At 65.8% G+C, this 19,821-nt stretch overlaps 2 protein-coding genes across 6 annotated transcripts in view; both read left to right on the top strand.

The window, feature by feature from the left end:
• Nucleotides 1–8,929, top strand: part of MTA1 (metastasis associated 1) — a 78,104-nt gene extending 69,175 nt beyond the window's left edge. For 2 of the 4 annotated variants that reach the window (XM_050796984.1, XM_050796983.1), the window contains 11 exons: nucleotides 782–856; nucleotides 1,680–1,738; nucleotides 2,197–2,312; nucleotides 2,581–2,732; nucleotides 2,838–3,027; nucleotides 3,255–3,344; nucleotides 4,579–4,731; nucleotides 4,885–4,920; nucleotides 7,607–7,638; nucleotides 8,044–8,195; nucleotides 8,268–8,929. In XM_050796984.1, the coding sequence (XP_050652941.1) occupies nucleotides 782–856; nucleotides 1,680–1,738; nucleotides 2,197–2,312; nucleotides 2,581–2,732; nucleotides 2,838–3,027; nucleotides 3,255–3,344; nucleotides 4,579–4,731; nucleotides 4,885–4,920; nucleotides 7,607–7,638; nucleotides 8,044–8,195; nucleotides 8,268–8,418 (1,206 nt within the window). In that variant the 3' untranslated portion in view covers nucleotides 8,419–8,929. Of the gene's footprint in view, nucleotides 1–781; nucleotides 857–1,679; nucleotides 1,739–2,196; nucleotides 2,313–2,580; nucleotides 2,733–2,837; nucleotides 3,028–3,254; nucleotides 3,345–4,578; nucleotides 4,732–4,884; nucleotides 4,921–7,606; nucleotides 7,639–8,043; nucleotides 8,196–8,267 lie in introns of those variants that run through there. The other 2 variants (XM_050796985.1, XM_050796986.1) reach the window with 2 other exon arrangements.
• Nucleotides 1–19,247, top strand: part of LOC126958638 (cysteine-rich protein 2) — a 63,899-nt gene extending 44,652 nt beyond the window's left edge. The window contains exons 2-9 of one of the 2 annotated variants that reach the window (XM_050797003.1): nucleotides 12,894–13,002; nucleotides 17,408–17,502; nucleotides 17,591–17,648; nucleotides 17,840–17,980; nucleotides 18,063–18,131; nucleotides 18,209–18,303; nucleotides 18,518–18,575; nucleotides 18,667–19,247. In XM_050797003.1, the coding sequence (XP_050652960.1) occupies nucleotides 12,960–13,002; nucleotides 17,408–17,502; nucleotides 17,591–17,648; nucleotides 17,840–17,980; nucleotides 18,063–18,131; nucleotides 18,209–18,303; nucleotides 18,518–18,575; nucleotides 18,667–18,734 (627 nt within the window). In that variant the 5' untranslated portion in view covers nucleotides 12,894–12,959 and the 3' untranslated portion in view covers nucleotides 18,735–19,247. Of the gene's footprint in view, nucleotides 1–12,881; nucleotides 13,003–17,407; nucleotides 17,503–17,590; nucleotides 17,649–17,839; nucleotides 17,981–18,062; nucleotides 18,132–18,208; nucleotides 18,304–18,517; nucleotides 18,576–18,666 lie in introns of those variants that run through there. The other variant, XM_050797002.1, reaches the window with a different exon arrangement.
• The last annotated feature ends 574 nt before the right edge of the window (nucleotides 19,248–19,821 follow it).

The following is a 19,821-nucleotide window of genomic DNA, read 5'->3' as shown; positions in this document are numbered from 1 at the left end:
TCTACTAAAAATGCAAAAATTGGCTGGGTGTGGTGGCGGCGCCTGTAGTCCGAGCTACTTGGGAGACAGGGGCAGGAGAATCGCTTGAACCTGGGGAGGTGGAGGTTGCTATGAGCCGAGATTGTGCCACTGCACTCCAGCCTGGGTGACAAAAACAAAAATGGCTGAGATGGCCGGTCATGGTGACTCACGCCTGTAATCCCATTTGGGAGGCCGAGGCGGGTGGATCACTTGAGGTCAGGGGTTCGAGACCAGCCTGGCCAACATGGTGAAGCCCCATCTCTACTAAAAATACAAAAATTAGCCAGGCGTGGTGGCACGTATCTGTAGTCCCAGCTACTCAGGAGGCTGAGGCAAGAGAATCGCTTGAACCCAGGAGACGGAGGTTGCAGTGAGCCAAGATCACACTACTGCACGCCAGCCTGGGTGAGAGAGAGAGACTCCATCTCAAAAAAAAAAAAAAAAAAAAGGCTGAGATGGAGGCTGGGTTGTCAGTGCCACCTCGGCAAGATCTCGACCTTGACCCTGTGTCAGCTCCTCTTCCCCTGGCGTCACTGTGTTTTGGCATCTGGCAGGGGGTACCCACTTCATCAGCTTCCCTCTGCACCTGCCTGCCAGCAGGGGCCTGGCCTCAGCGCACCAAGCACACCTTGCTTGCCCTCCCACCTCCTGCCCCCTCCTGCTGCGGCCATGGCTTTCTGGCCGCAGCCCTGCCCCTGCCCTCATGATACGCCTACCTCCTGCCCCTTCCTGCTTGGGTGACACGCCTCCTCCCACCCAGCTCCCGTGGAAGTCTCTGACCAGCATCATTGAGTACTACTACATGTGGAAGACCACCGACAGATACGTGCAGCAGGTAAGCCCGCCTGCCACTCAGTGCCCGGGGCACGCCACCTCCGCGTCCTGCGCCCCATCCTCTCCCAGCAGGTGGGCGTGCTGCTGAGTCCCTGGCCCAGCTCTCCTCTCCACTGGCGCTCTCCTCTCCACTGGCTCTCTCCTCCCCGTTGGCGCTCTCCTCCCCATTGGCGCTCTCCTTTCCACTGGCGCTCTCCTCCCCATTGGCGCTCTCCTCCCCATTGGCGCTCTCCTCCCCATTGGCGCTCTCCTCCCATTGGCGCTCTCCTTTCCCCTGGCGCTCTCCTCCCCATTGGCGCTCTCCTCCCCATTGGCGCTCTCCTTTCCCTGGCGCTCTCCTCTCCACTGGCTCTCTCCTCCCCATTGGCGCTCTCCTCTCCACTGGCGCTCTCCTCCCCATTGGCGCTCTCCTCCCCATTGGGCTCTCCTCCCCATTGGCGCTCTCCTCCCCACTGGCTCTCTCCTCCCCATTGGCGCTCTCCTTTCCACTGGGGCTCTCCTCCCCATTGGCGCTCTCCTCCCCATTGGCGCTCTCCTCCCCATTGGCGCTCTCCTCCCCACTGGCTCTCTCCTCCCCACTGGCGCTCTCCTCCCCATTGGCGCTCTCCTTTCCAGTGGGGCTCTCCTCCCCATTGGCGCTCTCCTTTCCAGTGGGGCTCTCCTCCCCATTGGCGCTCTCCTCCCCTTTCCCCAGTGGGGCTCTCCTCCCCATTGGCGCTCTCCTCCCCATTGGCGCTCTCCTCTCCGTGGCTTCCAGCCTGTCTGCACCACAGCCCCAACCTGGGCCTAGCCCGCTGACCTCTGACCTTCTCTTTTGTTTTAAGAAACGCTTGAAAGCAGCTGAAGCTGAGAGCAAGTTAAAGCAAGTTTATATTCCCAACTAGTAAGTGTGCCCTTACAGCCGTGGTCCTCGTGGCCCTGGGGGCCAGGGAGGGTGGGCACAGGGTGCTGGGGCCAGGCGGGTCCCGAGGAAACTCAGGCTCAGAGGCTGGGAAAGTTAGGGCAGCCCCTGTGAGGGCGGCGCAGGGCTGGGGGGTTCTGGCTGCAGACGCGATGGCCGTGTCTCCGTCGTCCTGGTCTCCTGGTCAGTAAGGGGGCATTGGGATTCCAACCCACACCGCCAGGGTTCAGTCCCTGAGCTGGGCTCCATGCTAGGGGGAGCACGGGGGCCTGGAAAACAGCTCAGACCTCAGCAGTGGCTCCCAGGAACTGCTGAGGCCGAGGGGGGTGCGAGGACATGGTTCTGGACGAGGGGTGATCAGCCACGGTGCGTGCTGGGCAGATGGGCCCTTGAGGTTTGTGCTCCTGCAACTCCTCTCTTCTCTCCTTTATCTCTTTAAGTAACAAGCCAAATCCGAACCAAATCAGCGTCAACAACGTCAAGGCCGGTGTGGTGAACGGCACGGGAGCACCGGGCCAGAGCCCTGGCGCTGGCCGGGCCTGCGAGAGCTGTTACAGTAAGTGCCCTGGATGGCCGGGGGCACACCGCACACCCGCCTGTGGGCCGTGGTGCCTGTGTTGGCCCTGAGGGCTCCAGCGTGGCCCAGCCTGGGAGGGGCCCACTGATGATGGGGGGCTGCGTCCCAGGGATGTGGTTGGGAGAGCCTTGGGGAATGTGCGGGGGTGCCTGGCGGGTGGGGCGGCCGGCGTGGGGGTGGTGGGGAATACTCTGACATCGCTGGTTCTGCTTAAGAATCCGTCTATTTCCAACTTTGTTGTCCGTAGCCACACAGTCTTACCAGTGGTATTCTTGGGGTCCCCCTAACATGCAGTGTCGTCTCTGCGCATCTTGTTGGACATATTGGAAGAAATATGGTGGCTTGAAAATGCCAACCCGGTTAGATGGAGAGAGGCCAGGACCAAACCGCAGTAACATGGTAAGGGGGGGACATCCGCCCTGCCTGCCGCGAGTGTGTCAGCCCTGCGGGTCCTCGGCCCCCGGTCATGGCACTGTGTCGGGGCGGTTATGCCCCCTTCCGCAGAGTCCCCACGGCCTCCCAGCCCGGAGCAGCGGGAGCCCCAAGTTCGCCATGAAGACCAGGCAGGCCTTCTATCTGCACACAACGAAGCTGACACGGATCGCCCGGCGCCTGTGCCGTGAGATCCTGCGCCCATGGCATGCCGCGCGGCACCCCTACCTGCCCATCAACAGCGCGGCCATCAAGGCCGAGTGTGAGTCATCCCAACGCCCCGCTCACTCTGTTGCTGCAGGCAGTGGGGAGGGAACAGCAACCTTGGGGCCCAGCCTGTAGCCCCACTGGGAGTTCTCATCTCAGGGAGCCCCATTTCCTCCTTGGTGCTGACGGCCGAGCGCAGTGAGGGCTCCCAGGTCAAGGCGCAGGCAGGGTCCCGTGCTCCCTGGGGATGCCCCACCCCTCACACTGTGTGGTACCCTGCAGGCACGGCGCGGCTGCCCGAAGCCTCCCAGAGCCCACTGGTGCTGAAGCAGGCGGTGCGCAAGCCGCTGGAAGCCGTGCTCCGGTATCTTGGTGAGCAGTCCAGGCGCGATGGGGGCTCCTAATGCTGCCTGCAGGCAGCTTCTGACCCAAGCTGATGCACTGGTGCTGCCAGCCTTCTTTAGCTAGGAGCTCCTGGACAGCCCCACAGGGCCTGGAACTGTCCTTTTGAGGTACTCTGCACCGTGCCAGGCTCAGGCCGACCCACTGGGACCCCAGCTGCTTTCTGCTCCTGGGGTCTTGACGGGGCCCAGTGCAGAGTGGCTGCCGCCCTGTCTTCTGCGGGACCAGCCTCCTCAAGGCACACCCAGGGGGCTTCCCTGCCAGCCTCGCTACCGTTCCCTGTGTTCTGATCGTCCCTGGGGCCTGAGGGTGTGGGGTTTGGGCAGTGCACACCCCTGCCTGTAATGCCACTAAGGCAGGGTTGCACCTGCTGCCTACAGGGAGCATATTCCCGAGCCATGCCCACTCCACAGGGGCAGCACTCAGGCCTCTGTAGGCCCTCGGCAGGGGGAGGTGCACACCTGGCAAGCAGCCTCAGGCAGGGGTTCCCTTATCTTTGAGGGTCTGAGGATACCTGAGAACCTCAGCCAGCTACCCTGGCCCAGCCAGAAGCAGCTTGGGGGCTGGGCCAGACATTTGTGGTGGCGGTGGGGGGCCTCCCCCATTTGCTGGGCTCGAGTGGGCTTGTGTATCTGCTCTCCTGACACAGGGTGACTGTCCTGAGAAGGACATTCCAGAGCCATGAACCACGTGTGCTCTGTGATTCAAGTGGCTTTGGCATTGCTCCCTGTTTGGGGTCGTGGCCCCTGTCCTGTGGGAAGAGGTGGCTGGTATCAGGGCTGGTCCTCAGTGGCCAGGCTGGCTGGATGGTCGGTTCGCTGTCTGACCAGCAGCCAGCCCTCCACCAGCAGCTCCGGAGGCCTGGACGTGGGGGCTGTTGAATAGGTGTTGTGCTCACGGGCCTGTGTATGGATCCTGTTGTGCGGGGGTGAGGGGCCTGGCCCCTGCCAGGTGGTCTCCCTGCTCTCTAGGTGCAGGATTGGCCTGGGCACACGTCTTGCGGGAGAGCACTTGGTGCTCCTGGGCTCCTGGCTCTGTGGTGACCTCCCTGCTTCCAGCCCAGTCAGGATGGGGCCTCAGGGGTGGGGGCCGCGTGGAGCTTGGTTCCTGGTCGTATCCCAGAACCATGAGGGCTGGAGCCTGGGCCTGCCTGCCTATCCCCTGCCAGGCAGAGGCGACTCGCTCTGCCTGTCATTCCTGGCAGAGACCCACCCCCGTCCCCCGAAGCCTGACCCCGTGAAGAGTGTGTCCAGCGTGCTCAGCAGCCTGACGCCCGCCAAGGCGGCCCCTGTCATCAACAACGGCTCCCCCACCATCCTGGGCAAGCGCAGCTATGAGCAGCACAACGGGGTGGACGGTGAGTGGCCCCCTCTCCCGGTGAATCCGGGCCTGCCCCACCCGGTGAGTGTGGCCCTCCCCGCCCGGTGAGTCCGGCCCGCCCCCGCCCGGGGCACCCGCGGTGCGTGCTGACGCTGTCTTCTCTCCCTCTCTCCCACCCCGGCGCTGCCAGGCAACATGAAGAAGCGCCTCTTGATGCCCAGTAGGGGTAAGGCCTGGGGCCGCGGGCGGGCGCTGCGCCAGCCCCGCCCGTGATGCCTGTGCTGTGCTGCTGAGTGTGTCCCCGCGGCGGGCGGCCCAGGGCCCATGCTTGGGGCAGTCCACGTGAGCCCGGCCACAGCCCAGTCCCCCACGTTCCTCCTGACATCACTGGTCCCTTGGTGAAGACCCCCTGAGCCCAGGCATCTGGCCCTCGGCCCCCTGGCCCCACACCCTGTCAGTGGACTGTCCTGGCACGTGTGGCCCTGGCGCCCCTGCCTGCGCTGTCTGCCATCGCGCTGTGACTGCCCGCATGCTGCCAGCCTCAGCTCCTGGGGCCGCCCGTGCTGTGCCTGCAATCCTTTCGTGCGCCTGCCAGGCGGGACAGTGGGGAGGGAATGGTCGGGGTGTCTGTGCGGGTTGTGGGCTACTGAGCTTGCACACATTGGTGACTTCTGTTGGAGAACTGGCTCAGGTGCTCTGTGCTGGTTGGTTGGAGCAGGGGCTGTGGGACCCCAGGCCCCTCGGGGAAGAGCAGATAGGACCAAGCCCAGCATGGGGGGCCAGGTGTGTGGGGCCCGGGTGTGCACCCAGGCCTGGGCCTCCGGGGATGCACGTGCTGGGCCTGCCAGTGTGGATGTGCCTGGGGCCCCTTCCTCAGGCGGCTTTCCCGGAGGGTGCCGGCCAGGGCAGCAGGGCCGGCGTGGGGACCTGGAGGTGGATATGGGCAGTGGCCGTCCAGCCCAGCCAGCCTTGTCCCCTCAGGGCATTCTCTCAAGGCTGCCAGGTGCCCTGGCAAGCACGTCCCGCGGGGTCAGCACGCCGGCTGCAGCGCAGGGTGGGCCTGAGATCGGGTGCCAGGCTCCGCCATCTCCACCTGTCTGGACACGCACCCCTGGCCTGTCTGTGCAGCCTCTGCCCGACCGCCCTTGGCGGTGTCTCTGTCTCACCCCAGCCCCCCTCCTTTCCTGGGGCGCCCTCCCAGCCATCTGGTATTGGGGCTGCCCCCGTTGGGCCCAGCCCACTGTGGGCTGGCTTTACTGGTCTGTTCCCAATGGCGGGAAACAGCCCCATGAGAACTGGTGGAAACAGGAGGGAGTCCTTGTCAGCAGGCACCTTCGAACTTTTTGTTCTGTTTTGTGAAAAGCGGTTAACCAGCAAGTTAGATAAAAGCTTATTTATTCCCACTGAATTTTCCACACTGCACACGTCAGTCCCAGCTGTGCGGTGGTTGTGAGAGAATACCACCACTCGCCGCCTGGCTGGGCAGGCCCTGGGCTCAGAGGGGTCAGCCACAGAGGAAGCACCTGTCCTGACGTGTAGTGGCCAGGACCTGGGCGCTGGAGGGGGCTGGCTGGGTGAAGGTGCCGCCCGGGGGTATTGGCACACATGAGATGGGGTCTCTGTCCAGCCCGGGTAGGCGTGAGCTGAGCCTGCCCACAGCACGGGGCCCTAGTGCTCTAACCCGGCCATTTGCCCGTGCAGCCTGCTGCTCTGTCCCCACCTGCGGGGCCTGCAGATGGGTGCGTGTGGCTCACTAACCTAAAGCGTGTGTTTTCTTCCCTCTGCCGTCCACCGCTCTGGTAGGCACTTACCTGGGTAAGTAGTTTTGTGCTACTGGCCAGCCCTGGGCACTGGGCCTTGGTCTTTGGCAGGTGCCCTGAGGTATGGCGGCTCCTGTTCAGGAGCGCTGTGGATCAGGCACCTGGGCCCCCACCCGACCCTGCCCGGCAGAGCTAAGCAAACTGGTAGGGAAAGGCTGACCCAGGGCTCCAGGGCCCCGAGTTAGGAGGCGGATCAGGGGAGTGCCCCGAGTTAGGAGGCGGCTCCAGGTGGGGAGGGGCTGGACAAGCCGCTTCTGTTCCTTAAGGGACGGGCCTCAGCTAAGCAGCATTTTTGGAGCTGGCAGGTTGCTCCGATGCCCCTGGGCCCTGGCACCTAACTGAGTTGAGTATGATGTCCTGTCCTCTCTGGGCTGGTCCTGCTGGGAGCCGAGCCATCCTGGGACCAGCTCCCACATGCACACACCCACACTCACACTCACAGGCAGGGGAGTGGGGGAGAGCAGCGGCGGTCCTGGGCCCAGCTGGGGGTGACCAGGAGCATGGACCCCGCCTCTTGGCCCAACTCCCGCAGTGCCCCTTGGGCTCCTCACCCTGCACTGTGGGAAGTCAGAGGTCTCTGGCACCCCATCCCCGAGCACATGCCAGGGTGGCTCGGGCCCAGCCGGTGCAGTGGGTGGTGACCTGTTTCTGGCCAGGGCTGGCGGCTCTCTTGGAGCCTTGGGAAGAAGCCCAGCCTCCTGGTGGGGCAGTGCCAGCCATGGTGTGGGTGCCCTGCAGAGGGGCTTGTGCTGCTGCTGGACGGACAGCCTTGTGAGGCTTTGCTTGTCTCGGTACAGGTGGGCAAGTGGGTGGGCAGCCCGGCCCCTATGCAGGGAAGCGGCTGTCAGGTCCAAGGCTCCTGGCCTCCTGCGTGGAGCCAAGCCAACGTGTCTCTGGCCAGAGAGCTGTGGGGCCACCAGGCGGCCCAGGACCCAGGGAGGCGAAGCCCCCAGGCCCATCCTGGGTGTGGGCTGTGGCTTGGTTGGCAGGTGGCCCCGGCCCATTGTCCAAGGTGGCTGAGGCCGCAGTGGGTGGTGGGAGTGCAGGACGCGCTGTCTCGGGGCCTCATTTCTCTTCTCCATTTCTCGTTAGGTCTGGCAAACCACGGACAGACCAGGCACATGGTAAGAGGAACAGCCCATGATGGGGTACCGTGTGCTCACCCGTGTGCACCGCATGGCTCTCTGGGGTACCGTGTGCTCACCCGTGTGCACCGCATGGCTCTCTGGGGTGTTGCGAAGAGGCCCGGCCAGCCCTGCCGGGTGCCACGTGGAAGCTTCCAAGAGGCCTGGCAAGACCGAGGGGCTGCAGCATGTGGGGGCCATGGCCCCTGAGCCAGGCCCAGCGGTGTGGGGCCGACCAGCCCTCAGGGCTGCCCTGGGCCAGGCTGGGGGTCCGTGGAGCTCCCTGGGGTGGTGGGGGTCGGCCAGGCGTGGTACCTTGGCTCGTGGCCCCTCCCAGCGGGAGCCCTGCAGTTGAAGTGGAGCTGGCCCTTGGCCGGCTGCCCAGGAATCGCACCCCCTCTGCAGGGACCAAGCCGGAACCTCCTGCTCAACGGGAAGTCCTACCCCACCAAAGTGCGCCTGATCCGGGGGGGCTCCCTGCCCCCAGTCAAGCGGCGGCGGATGAACTGGATCGATGCCCCGGATGACGTGTTCTACATGGCCACCGAGGAGACCAGGTGGGGCCTTCCCAGGGCAGGCGGGAGGGCTCTGCACAGCGTCCCGGCCCTCACCGCCACCTCTGCCCACAGGAAGATCCGCAAGCTGCTCTCATCCTCGGAAACCAAGCGTGCTGCCCGCCGGCCCTACAAGCCCATCGCCCTGCGCCAGAGCCAGGCCCTGCCGCTGCGGCCGCCGCCGCCTGCGCCCGTCAACGACGAGCCCATTGTCATCGAGGACTAGGGGCTGCCCCCACCTGCGGCTGCCCCCCCGCCCCTCGCCTGCCCACGCGGCCCCTTCCCAGCCAGCCCGCCGCCCGCCCCTCAGTTTGGTAGTGCCCCACCTCCCGCCCTCACCTGCAGAGAAACGCGCTCCTTGGCGGACACTGGGGGAGGAGAGGAAAAGCGCGGCTAACTTATTCCGAGAATGCCAAGGAGGTGTCGTTTTTAGCTTTGTGTTTACTTTTTGGCTGGAGCGGAGATGAGGGGCCACCCCGTGCCCCTGTGCTGCGGGGCCTTTTGCCCGGAGGCCGGGCCCTAAGGTTTTGTTGTGTTCTGTTGAAGGTGCCATTTTAAATTTTATTTTTATTACTTTTTTTGTAGATGAACTTGAGCTCTGTAACTTACACCTGGAATGTTAGGATCGTGCGGCCGCGGCCGGCCGAGCTGCCTGGCGGGGTTGGCCCTTGTCTTTTCAAGTAATTTTCATATTAAACAAAAACAAAGAAAAAAAATCTTATAAAAAGGAAAAAACCAACCCGTCCTTCACTGTGTCTTTTGTTCCCAGTCCCTCTCCCTGACTCAGGCCCTGGGCTCCCCACCCCCATCGGGCGGCCCTAGGCTGTGGCTCGCCCTGGAGCCTGAGGCCCCTGGAGAGCCACCTCAGCCAGGAGAGCCACCCCAGCCTCTGGGCTCTGTTCGTCTCCTACCTGCCCACAGACCTTCCCCTGCAGGGGCCTGGCGCAGTGCTCTCTGCCCTCCACAGGGGGCAGCAAGCAGTCGCAGGGCGCAGCCCCCTTCCCCAGTGGAGCTGTGCTGAAACCGGGCGTCTGCAGCAGTGGTGGGCCCGGGACTGCCTCCCACCAGGCAGAGCTGGCCCTGCCGAAGACCCTGGGGCTTCCCACCAGGGCAGCCAGCACAGCTGGGCCAGTGAGGCCTTGGAGTGCTGCAGCCGGGGTCCCAGCCTCCTGGCCATATAGAGCCTAAGCGTTTGTGCCCAGAGCTGTGGCCCCCAAGCAGGTGTGCACTTTCCACAGTAAGAATCTGCTCAAATTTCAGCAAGCACATTCTCAGAAATCCTGCTTGGCCCATCCTCCGGCACCCGACTTGCAGGTCCAGGGACAGGTACAGGCCGGGCCACCAGAAGGAGGGGTCCGGTGGATAACCTGGCTCCAGACCACCCCTCTGGCTGTGCCACCTCAGCCGGCCAGGAGGGTCCGCCCAGGCCTCTCAGGGAGAGTGGCTCCTCTGTCTCTCCCCAGAGTTGTGCCTTTGCTCCCCCAGCCCACCCAGGCGCCCTGTCATGTGGAAATCTCAGCCACGGAATTAAAATAGACACCACTTCTGCTGTCTCCCAGGAGACAAAGATAAGGGGGCGTCCTGGCCTCCCATGGGAGCCTGTGCTGGGGCCCAGCAGTGACAGGACTGGGTGTTGGGGACTCGGCTGCAGTGCATGTCCCACCACCCTCCCTGGGCTGCTGGCACCCCGCCACTCCGCCCCCACCAGCCAACTCTAATCTGCAGCCTGCATCCAAGTGACCCCACAGCCTGAGGACTTGTCTGTAGTGCGTCATTAGAGGGCTGGGAAATCAGGCCCCTGACCTCATGAAGGACACAGCCCCCTCTGAGGCTTTTTCCAACCCTGGGGGTCTGGAGGAAGGGAGCAGGTGCTCAGTGAAGACCCCAGCCCCCTCTCCCTTCCCCAGGCCTAGGACCTGCCTCCCAGTGCTGCCTGTGAGGTTCTGGCCTCAGCAGCTCTTCCATCCCCCAGGGCCTGTCCTCCTCTAGAGTCAACATGTGGGCTGTGAGGTGTTCTAGGTCCTGGGCTCTGTCCCAAGGGCAGGGAGGCCTTGAGGAGAAGTGGGGCCCGTTCCCACCCCAGACACCCTCCCCAGCCAGACACCCAGGCTGTAGCGCCCTCACAGGGCCAAGCTCTGGCCACCTGTGCTGGGTGGGGCCTGGGCTGCTTGGGGGTCTAAACCTGGACTTAGAAATCAGTGGGCACGGGCTGGGGGCAGCATTGGCCTTGGTGCCCAGGCCATGAAGGGGACTCCCAGCTTTGCTCTGTCCTCATTAGGCCCTTACCTGCTGATGAGACAACAGCCTGCTCCCTGCACCAGCAACCCCACAGGGGCCGTGGCTCCCCAGGGCCAGGGGCATCTCAGGGTGGCAAGGCCATCATGCTGTCATGCCTGGAGACCTGTCCTGCCAGCTCCGCTCCACCCTGCTAGGGTCCTCTGTCCACCACTCAGCCCAGCCTGGCTTCCCTGCAGTGGAGCTGAGTGGCAGGGGCCTGCCATCTGCCAGTGTCACAGGATGGCGGAAGGCACCAGACCACTACGGCGGGCCAGGCCGTGACCCAGCCCCACGCCCAGCCATTGGCCCTGCCAGCTCCCTTCACACCCGCTGTGTCCTGTGTCCCCCTCTCCACTCGGGCTCATCCCGCTCTGTCACTGCCCCTGCCTGTGACCCACTGCCGCCTCAGAGGTGGAGACCAAGGCCACTGCTCTGCACCCATTGATCCTGACCCCTGCCTGCCAGGCCCAGCACAGCCCCATCGCATTAGGGAGCTTCTGGCCGCTGCCCAGGGACTGTGACTGGGGTGAGGGCAGTGCAGCAGCTGGCACACTCCCTGTCTCACCCCACCCTCCATGTGTCTCCAGGGCACCTGGCCAGTGCCAAATGCCATTCCTTTGCTGCCACCCTTGGAGGGGCCCGCCTCCACCCCCATCCACTCTCCTGGCAGGGCTAGGGACCTTGGGGCCGGTGGTCTCCCTCCAGAAGAGCCCTGTGACCAGTCAGCCCTGTTATCCGAGCAAGCCACAGGTCGCAGAGGTGGGGTGAAGTCAGCCCCAGGCTCCCAAGGTGGGCAGAACAGGGCAGGGAGCTGGAGAGGGTCTGGCAGTGGGTCCATGAATCCAGCCTGGGCAAGGCCCTGCTGTGAGGGACCCCTAGGGACCCCTGGGCCTGCCAGGGAGGAAGGACTGCCCAGGAAATGTACTGACTGATGCCTCCTCGCCATCTTCTGCCTTGGCTGGCACAGATCCCAAGTGCAGAGGGGGAGCTGGTCAGGCTGGTCAGTCCGGCGTGGGGGCGGGGGGCATGTTTCTGGCCTGCTGTCACCATGGAAATGGCAGTGGCTGCAGGGTGTGTGTGCAAGGGAGGAGGGTGCTGCCACAGGGAGCCCTGCCAGGGCCACCATGAAAGCCAGGAGTGCCTAGGGCCACTGGCTCACAGACATGCCTGGTGCACCAGGCAGAGGAAACAGGCAGGTCTCCGTGTCCAGCCCACAGCCTCCAAGACACTGGGGGAAGGGTGTCCAGAGTCGGCTGCCCAGCAAGCACGTTCTGCTGCCCCGCTGGGGCCAGGAGGCTCAGAGAAGGGCCTACAGGGACAGAGCACCAGGAAGCCTGTGGGTGCGGAGATTCCCCCCACTGGGGCCAGGCAGGCTCTAGGGAGCTCTAGGGCAGAGGCATGGTGGTGAGGAGTGGTCAGGCAGGCCCTGGTTGGGAGGAGGCCAGAGTCGGGATGTGGGGGTGGGGTGACTGGTTGACCCCTCCAAGTCAGGCCCTGGGCCCCAAGGCCCGCAGCTGGTCCTGGGCGGTGCGGGAGAAGGGACTGGAGTGTCAGCCCCAGCCCGAGACACAGAGGGCACGCCCATTCCTTCCCCTCCTTCCCTTCCTACCTCCTCACCGCCTCCCCAGCCGCCCCCTGGGTGGGAGTGCTTAGGGTGGACGCCTTTAGCGCGGAGCCCTCGGCGCTGGTGCCCGCCGCCCCTTCCCGGCCTCAGAGGCAGACGTAGACCTCCCCACACCCCCCACCAGCAGCTTCTCGCGCTGTTTTTGGAGGTGGCGGCGCCTTCCTTCCTGAGCCCTGCCCTCCACCCAAGGAGCCTTCAGCACCACAGACAGTGTTGGGGCGGGGCGCGGAGGGGGCGGAGCGGGACACGGAGACCCGGACAGGGCCAGGGGCCGTGCCCACCGGGAATCCGACTCCGCTCCCGCGGCGCGACTGTTGCTATGGAAACCGAGCAACAAAGGGAAGCGGGACGGGCGCCGGGCGCGGCGAGGTGGGGGTGGGGTTCTCCCGGAGCCTGCGACCTCTTCCCGCGGCGTAGCGCAGCCTGAGCGCCCAGGGCCGGGAGTGGCGGACCCCCAGGCCCAGCTCACTAGGGCTCCCCGCGAGCCGAGGGCCAGGCTCCCCACACCCCGCCCGCAGCCCAGGAGACGGCCCGGCCAGGCGGCCCCGACGTCGCCATGGAAACAGCCGGGGCGCGGGCGGCGCCGCGGTCGCCCGGGCGGGCCCCTGTAGACGCCACCTCCGGCGCGAGGGGCGCGGGGGCGCCAGACCTGGCCCGGCTGCCCCGCACCCGCCACCCCTGGCAGGTGCGCCCAGCCTCCGCGGCGCCCCTAGGCGGCCCCCGGCCCGGGGGGCGGGTTATCGAGGCCCCGCCCCGTCCGCGGAGCCAATGGGCGCGCGGACAGCCGGGCAGGCGGGGCTGGGCGCGGGCGGCTGCGGCCGGGAGGAGAACGGGCGGAGGGCGCGGGCTGACCGGGCGCACCGACCATGGCCTCCAAATGCCCCAAGTGCGACAAGACCGTGTACTTCGGTGAGTGCGTTCCCGCTCCGGGCCCGCTCGGTGCATCCCGCCGCCCTTCGCGGCCAGTCCCACGCCGCAGAGCCGCGGCGTAACTTAGGGTGCGCCCGGCTCCGGCCCCGGCCCCGGCCCCGGCCTGAGGATGCTTGTCCCGGAGCCTGGCTGGCCGCGCTGCCCACGCGGCTGAAGCCAAAGGGTGGGGCTGCGCGAAAGCGGGGGCGGCCACGCCCGAACCCCGAAGCCGCTTGTCTGGGCGGGGCAGGGACCACCCGGGCGGGGCTTGTGGTCCCCCGGGATGGGGCCGGTGTTTGGGGGAGCGCTTGGAGATCCGCGGACGCATCCCGGTTCTTCGGCCAGTGCCGGGCCGGGCCGGGGCCCGGCGGGGCGGGGCGGGGCCGGGCGGGGCGGGGCGGGGCCGGGCGGGGCGGTACGTCCTGGGTGCCTCCCGCGCGACCCCGTAGGCCTGGGCCCTTTCTCCTGGAACCCCCACACCCGCTGCCCCGGGAACACGTGGCCAGGAACAGTGACCCCCAGCTCCCACTCTGAGCTCCGCCGAGCTGGGCTGGGCCAGGTTTGGACTCTGTTGGGATTCAATCCAAGCGGGGGCGACCTTGGCCTCTTCCTCCTGCTTGTCCCAACGCATTCCCTTGGCGCCAGTTCCCCCAGGAGTTTCATACGCGGGTAGGGTGGGGGCGGGTGTGACACGCGAGTCCCCGCGAACCTGAGAGGGACCTTGTGCTCAAGAAGCCCAGGTGGCCAGGACCCCTGCCCCCTCAAGGTCAGAACAGCCCTGGACGGGATGCAGGTGGTGGCGGAAGGAGGGGTGTCTCACAGGGCGGCCCTGGGTCGGTAGCCCCTCCCCAAGGCGCGCTCTCGGTCTGGGCTTACTCACTCCCTGGGCCTGGATGCGCCCTTCCTACCCCCTTCCTCCTGGCTGATTCCCTGCCCAGCTTTCTCCAGGGTGGTAAGGTCCCTGCCCACCTACCCACCAGCTGCTGCACTAGGGGATAGACTTAGTGAAGCAGAGAGGAGGGCCGGGACCAACAGGGCCCCTGCCGTGGTCGCCCCATACCCAGAATGCAGCCAGGCTGCTGGGAAGGCCGCCACTGGGCTTCCCGGCGCACAGGCTGGAGGGGTTGAGGGGAGGTTGTATTTTGCTGTTCCCAGAGGGGAATGACCGGATTTGGCCTGGAGTGCTTCTGGCATGGCTGGGAGCCGAGGGGCTTCCGGCTGCCTCGCCTGGAGCCCGCTCAGCCCTCAGTCTCTCCCAGTGAGGGCTGTCTCTGCAAGGCTTAGGGTGGGAGACCGTCCCCAGGGCCCTCCTGCAGTCCAGCTCCCCATGACTTTGCCCCAGGCCAGGCCAGGCCAGGCCAGCCTGGGGCTCTCCAGGGTCTTGGCCAATAGTCCTGTGGACAGCCGGGAAAGGCCTTCTGCCTGCCGGGCCGGACGAGGCTCTCAGCAGAAAACAAAGGCGCTTCAGACCCAGCTGGCTTCTGTCCTGCCTGGGAGGCACTGTGAGGGCGAGGGTCCAGAATCCTGCCCACCCTCACACCAGGCTGCCCCCGCAACTTATACCTGAGTAGAACCCAGGCTGGGATGTCAGAGCACGTTGAGGATGCCGCCCCAGAGCCCATGCAGCCAGGGTGGGCAGCTGGTTTTCTTCTGAGCCATTAGACCCAATCGATTCTCTGTTCCCAACTCGGACCCGTAATGTGTGGCCATCGACCCACCCAGTGGGTCTGAGGGCCAGTTCCCTGCCCCCACTTGGCCCACGTCCCAGAGCTGGCCAGAGCGGAGTGCTGGCAGCCCTGGGCTGCAGCTGCCACGGCCGATAGCCATCGAGACTTCCTTGCTGCTGCTGGGACATGCCTGCCCACTGTGCAGCCAGCCCCTACCTGCCCTGGTGTGTCCCAGCTTCCTGAGTGAAGTGGTTCTGGGCAGAGGGCTTTAAGCTGGTGCAGCCTTGTGGTTGGGCTGGTGTCCTGGAGGCTGGCCCTGGCTGTGCCCAGAGGGTTGTGCCAGGGCCATGGAGAGCCAGCATTCATGGCCTTCTACCTAGTAGGCCACCTGGGGGATCCCATCTCACTGCCAGGAGCAGCACCCATGGACCTCTCAGAGTGGGCTTCACCCTAGCCAGGTGCCCTCCCCGATATCTGCCAGACAAAGGGCGCTGGGCCGCTTGCTGAGAAGGGGGGCCGGGAGAGCCACGGGTCCTTGGCCGCCTGAGGGGCTTGGCCAGATTCTGCCAGTCAGGGTGGGCCCAGCCTTCATGCTCCCTTCCCCCAGGGCCTGCAGCTTGTCCCCTTCCCTTCAGAATTCCGGCTCTGCTGGGCCCTTCCTGACCCTCCCCACCTCTTCCTGCCTGGCTCCCTGGGGAGGCCCCTGCTTCCGTCCACTGGGAAGCAGCCCAGTAGCCCTAGTGCGGGGGTGGGAGGCAGTGGCGGAGGGTCCCTGACCCTCAGCAGCTGGCCTCAGGTCTTCCATGCCAGTGGCAGCCAGGGGCATTAGGGTGGGGGAAGAGCTCAGGTTTAGGATGAGGAATCCACAGACAGATGTGGGTCCCGCCTGGAGGCCCCACGGGGACGGGGCCTGGCCTTCCCACGAGGGAGCTGGAGGCTCTGGGGCTGCACCTTTGACTCAGCAGCGGGGCACTGCCAGCCCCATCAGGGCCCAACTGGTGGGGATCAGGGGCATGTCAGTGCAAGGCAGGTGTGAGAGGGAGAGCACATGTGTGGAGGAAGCAGGTGCACTGGAGAGGCAGGTGTGTGAGTGTAAGAGAAGTGTTTGAGGGAATGACAGGTCAGGGAGAGGCATGTGTGGGGGGAGAGGCAGGTGTGTGGGGTGAAGCGGGTATGTGGGGGGAAGGTGTGTGGGGGAAATGGGTGTGGGGGTAGGCAGGTGGGGGGAGGTGTGTGTGTGTGGGAGGCAGGTGGGAGGAAGCAGGTGTGGGGAGGAAACAGGTGTGTAGGGGGAAGCAGGTGTTGGGGGAAGTGGTGGGGGGGAAGCGGGTGTGTGGGGGGAAGGGTGTGTGTGTGGGGAGACGGGTGTGGGGGGAGGTGGGTTTAGGGGGGAAGCGGGTGTGTGGGGGAGGTGGCTGTGGGGGGAGGTGGGTTTGGGGGAAGTGGGTATGTGGGGGAGGCGGGTGTGTGGGGGAGGCGGGTGTGAGGCAGGTGTGTGTGGGGGAGGCGGGGTGTGTGTGGGGGGGAGGCGGGTGTGAGGCAGGTGTGTGTGGAGGCAGGTGTGTGTGGGAGGCAGATGTGTAGGGGGAGGCAGGTGTGTGTATGGGAGGCAGGTGTGTGTGGGAGGCAGGTGTGTAGGGGAGGCGGGTGTGTGTGGGAGGCGGGTGTGTGTGGGAGGCGGGTGTGTGTGGGAGGCGGGGGTGTGTGGGAGGCGGGGGTGTGGGGGAGGCGGGTGTGTGGGGGAGGCGGGTGTGTGGGGGAGGAGGGTGTGTGGGAGGCAGGTGTGTGTGGGAGGCAGGTGTGTGTGTGAGAGGAAGATGTGTGGGAGGCAGGTGTGTGTGGGAGGCAGGTGTGTGTGTGAGAGGAAGATGTATGGGAGGCAGGTGTGTGTGTGAGAGGAAGATGTGTGGGAGGCAGGTGTGTGTGTGAGAGGAAGATGTGTGGGAGGCAGGTGTGTGTGGGAGGCAGGTGTGTGTGTGAGAGGAAGATGTGTGGGAGGCAGGTGTGTGTGGGAGGCAGGTGTGTGTGTGAGAGGAAGATGTGTGGGAGGCAGGTGTGTGTGTGAGAGGAAGATGTGTGGGAGGCAGGTGTGTGTGTGAGAGGAAGATGTGTGGGAGGCAGTGTGTGTGTGGGAGGCAGGTGCGTGTGTGAGAGGAAGATGTGTGGGAGGCAGGTGTGTGTGGGAGAGGAAGATGTGTGGGAGGCAGGTGTGTGTGGGAGAGGAAGATGTGTGGGAGGCAGGTGTGTGTGTGAGAGGAAGATGTGTGGGAGGCAGGTGTGTGTGGGAGGCAGGTGTGTGTGTGAGAGGAAGATGTGTGGGAGGCAGGTGTGTGTGTAAGAGGAAGATGTGTGGGAGGCAGGTGTGTGTGGGAGGCAGGTGTGAGGCCGGTGTCCAGGAGGCAGGTGTTTGAGCAAGGGCAGGCTCAAGCACAGGCCCCTTCACCGCAGGCACTGAGGGGATTAACAGGGCAGCCCCGGGCCCCTCCTCAAAGGCGGCTTTAGCGGGGTTGCAGGGCTGGGGCGCTGAGACCCAGAGGGAGAGCAGGACCTGGGGGCACTGGGCTAACAAGGGTCTCAGAAGGAGGTGCAGGGCCTGCCGGGTGGAAGGAAGGCGCCTGGCGGAGACATCCTGAAAGTCGGGACCCCCGGAGCGCGTTGGAGTGGTGGCTGCCAGGTGGGGACGGAGGGGGTGCGGGGCGCGCCCCGGCCCTGACCCCCCTCCTGCCCCTCCTGCTCAGCCGAGAAGGTGAGCTCCCTGGGTAAGGACTGGCACAAGTTCTGCCTCAAGTGCGAGCGCTGCAGCAAGACGCTGACGCCCGGGGGCCACGCCGAGGTGAGCCCCCCTGTGCGGCGCGGGCGGGGGTGGGGTCGCGACTCCCGCCACCCTCAGGCAGGGTCCTGACCCGCGCCTCTCTGCGCAGCATGACGGGAAGCCGTTCTGCCACAAGCCGTGCTACGCCACCCTGTTCGGACCCAAAGGTGAGCCCCGGCTGCCCTTGGCCTGCCCTGGGACCCGCCGGGAGGAGCCTGGCGCTGGCGCTGGGGAGGGCTGCGGATCCCGGCCCCGACTCCCCGCCACCCTGGAAAGCCTACTGCCCCCAGCTCCCAGCGGGCCGTTTACTGAGACGCCGGGTGACCGCGGCCCCCACCCCACGTGCCCCCACCTGCAGGCGTGAACATCGGGGGCGCGGGCTCCTACATCTATGAGAAGCCCCTGGCGGAGGGGCCGCAGGTCACCGGCCCCATCGAGGTCCCCGCGGCCCGAGCGGAGGAGCGGAAGGCGAGCGGCCCCCCGAAGGGGCCCAGCAGAGGTGGGCTGGGCGCGGGCTGGGGCTGGGGGTTGTGGACACCCCCGCCGCCGGCCCCGCCCCGCCCTGACTCGTGCGCCCTCAGCCTCCAGTGTCACTACTTTCACCGGGGAGCCCAACACGTGCCCGCGCTGCAGCAAGAAGGTGTACTTCGGTAAGTGCGCGCCCTGGCCCCGGACCCCCGCCCCGGCCTCTGCCCCGGGGCTCCGCCTCACTCCTCCCCCTTCCCAGCTGAGAAGGTGACGTCTCTGGGCAAGGATTGGCACCGGCCCTGCCTGCGCTGCGAGCGCTGCGGGAAGACACTGACCCCCGGCGGGCACGCAGAGGTGAGGGGAGCGCGACGGGCTTGGGGGCCAGGCAGGGGCACAGGGATATGAGGGTGAGAGGCGCGCCAGGAAGGGATGGGGGGGTGGGAGGTGCTTCTGGGAGCTGCGCTGTCCCCTGCCCCACGGCGAGCCGGCCTGCACGTTCTGGAAGCCTCCAGGTGATGGGTCGGGGGAGTCTGTGGACCCCTCCCTCAGCACCCACCTTCTGCCTCAGCACGATGGCCAGCCCTACTGCCACAAGCCCTGCTATGGAATCCTCTTCGGACCCAAGGGTGAGTGTGGCCAGGGTGGTCCGCATGTCTTCCCTGCCCTCCCCATCCCTCCACTGTTCCTCCCACCCACCCCAGTGGCCTCCCTCCACAGGCGTGAACACCGGCGCGGTGGGCAGCTACATCTATGACCGGGACCCCGAAGGCAAGGTCCAGCCCTAGGCCACAGCGGCTCTCATGATGTGGGCTCACCTGCACCTCAGACCCTGCGGGGGCCCCACTGCTTGGCTCTGCTGGAAGAGTGCTCAGCCACCCAGTCCTGCCTGCAAGCCCAGGGCGAGTATTGGAGGAGGGGCAGCCACAGGCAGAGCGCCATGCCCATCCCTGAGTCTGTGGTGTGTCTGCCCCCTCTGGCGTCCTCTGGGCGTCCCATGACCCCTTCTGTGTCTGTGCCTCCGAATCCCCGTGTGACCCTGTCCCAGCATTTTCCCGCCAGCCCTGCGTGTCCCTGCAGCACTGTCTGTTCTCCTTCCCTCTCCTGCTGCCCACCCACCTGCCAGTGTTATTTATGCTCCCTTTGTGGGTGATGGCCACGCCCTCACCGTGTCCCTGGCAGAGGGCTTCCCTCCGGGATCTCCTGCCTGCTGCCCACACTGCCTCACAAGCCCTCGCCCCCCTCACGTGGCTCACCTGCTGCTGAGCCTTGTGCTGTCAATAAACGGTTTGAGGATTGCAGGATTGTCTCTGCTTGTGGGATGGATGCAAATCCCAGACCCGGGTCCCTTTCTCCGACCCATGCATGCCCCCAGCCAATGCCCCTGGGCCTGGCTGCTAGTCGGGGTGGGCCCTCCTCCTGACGGTGATGGTGGGAGGTGGGGCCCTGGGATGTTTCTGAGGAGGAGGGAGGGATGGGGGTGGGCAGCGTGGTCCCTGGTTTGGGTGGTGGTGCCCCCCCAGATGGGGAGGCAGTAAGAACGCCAGGCTGTGGGGAGCTAAGGAGGGTGGGAGGCATTCCGGGGCCAGGGTCCGGGCCAGGGTCCTGGCCAGGGTCAAGTGAGGGCGGGATCCATGGGGTCAGAGCCCCGGGGGAAAGTTGAACCTGGAACCCTGAAAATACCAATAGCAGGCCTGAGAACCCAGAGCTGCCTGGGTCTGTGGAGCCTGGGAAGCGCAGGAGGGGTCAGCCCTGAGAGCAGAGGGTGTGGCCGTGGAGGGAAGGGGGCAGGGGACCAGAGGAGGGGTCCTGGGCAGAGAATGGGGAAGCTGGTGAAGGGTGGGTGTAGCAGAGGTCTCTGGCAGCTCAGGACTG

This window comes from Macaca thibetana, chromosome 7 (assembly GCF_024542745.1).
Source record: "Macaca thibetana thibetana isolate TM-01 chromosome 7, ASM2454274v1, whole genome shotgun sequence".
NCBI classification, from domain to species: domain Eukaryota; kingdom Metazoa; phylum Chordata; class Mammalia; order Primates; family Cercopithecidae; genus Macaca; species Macaca thibetana.
Note: the sequence above shows the minus strand (reverse complement) of the source record. Positions and strands in the feature narration are given on the sequence as shown.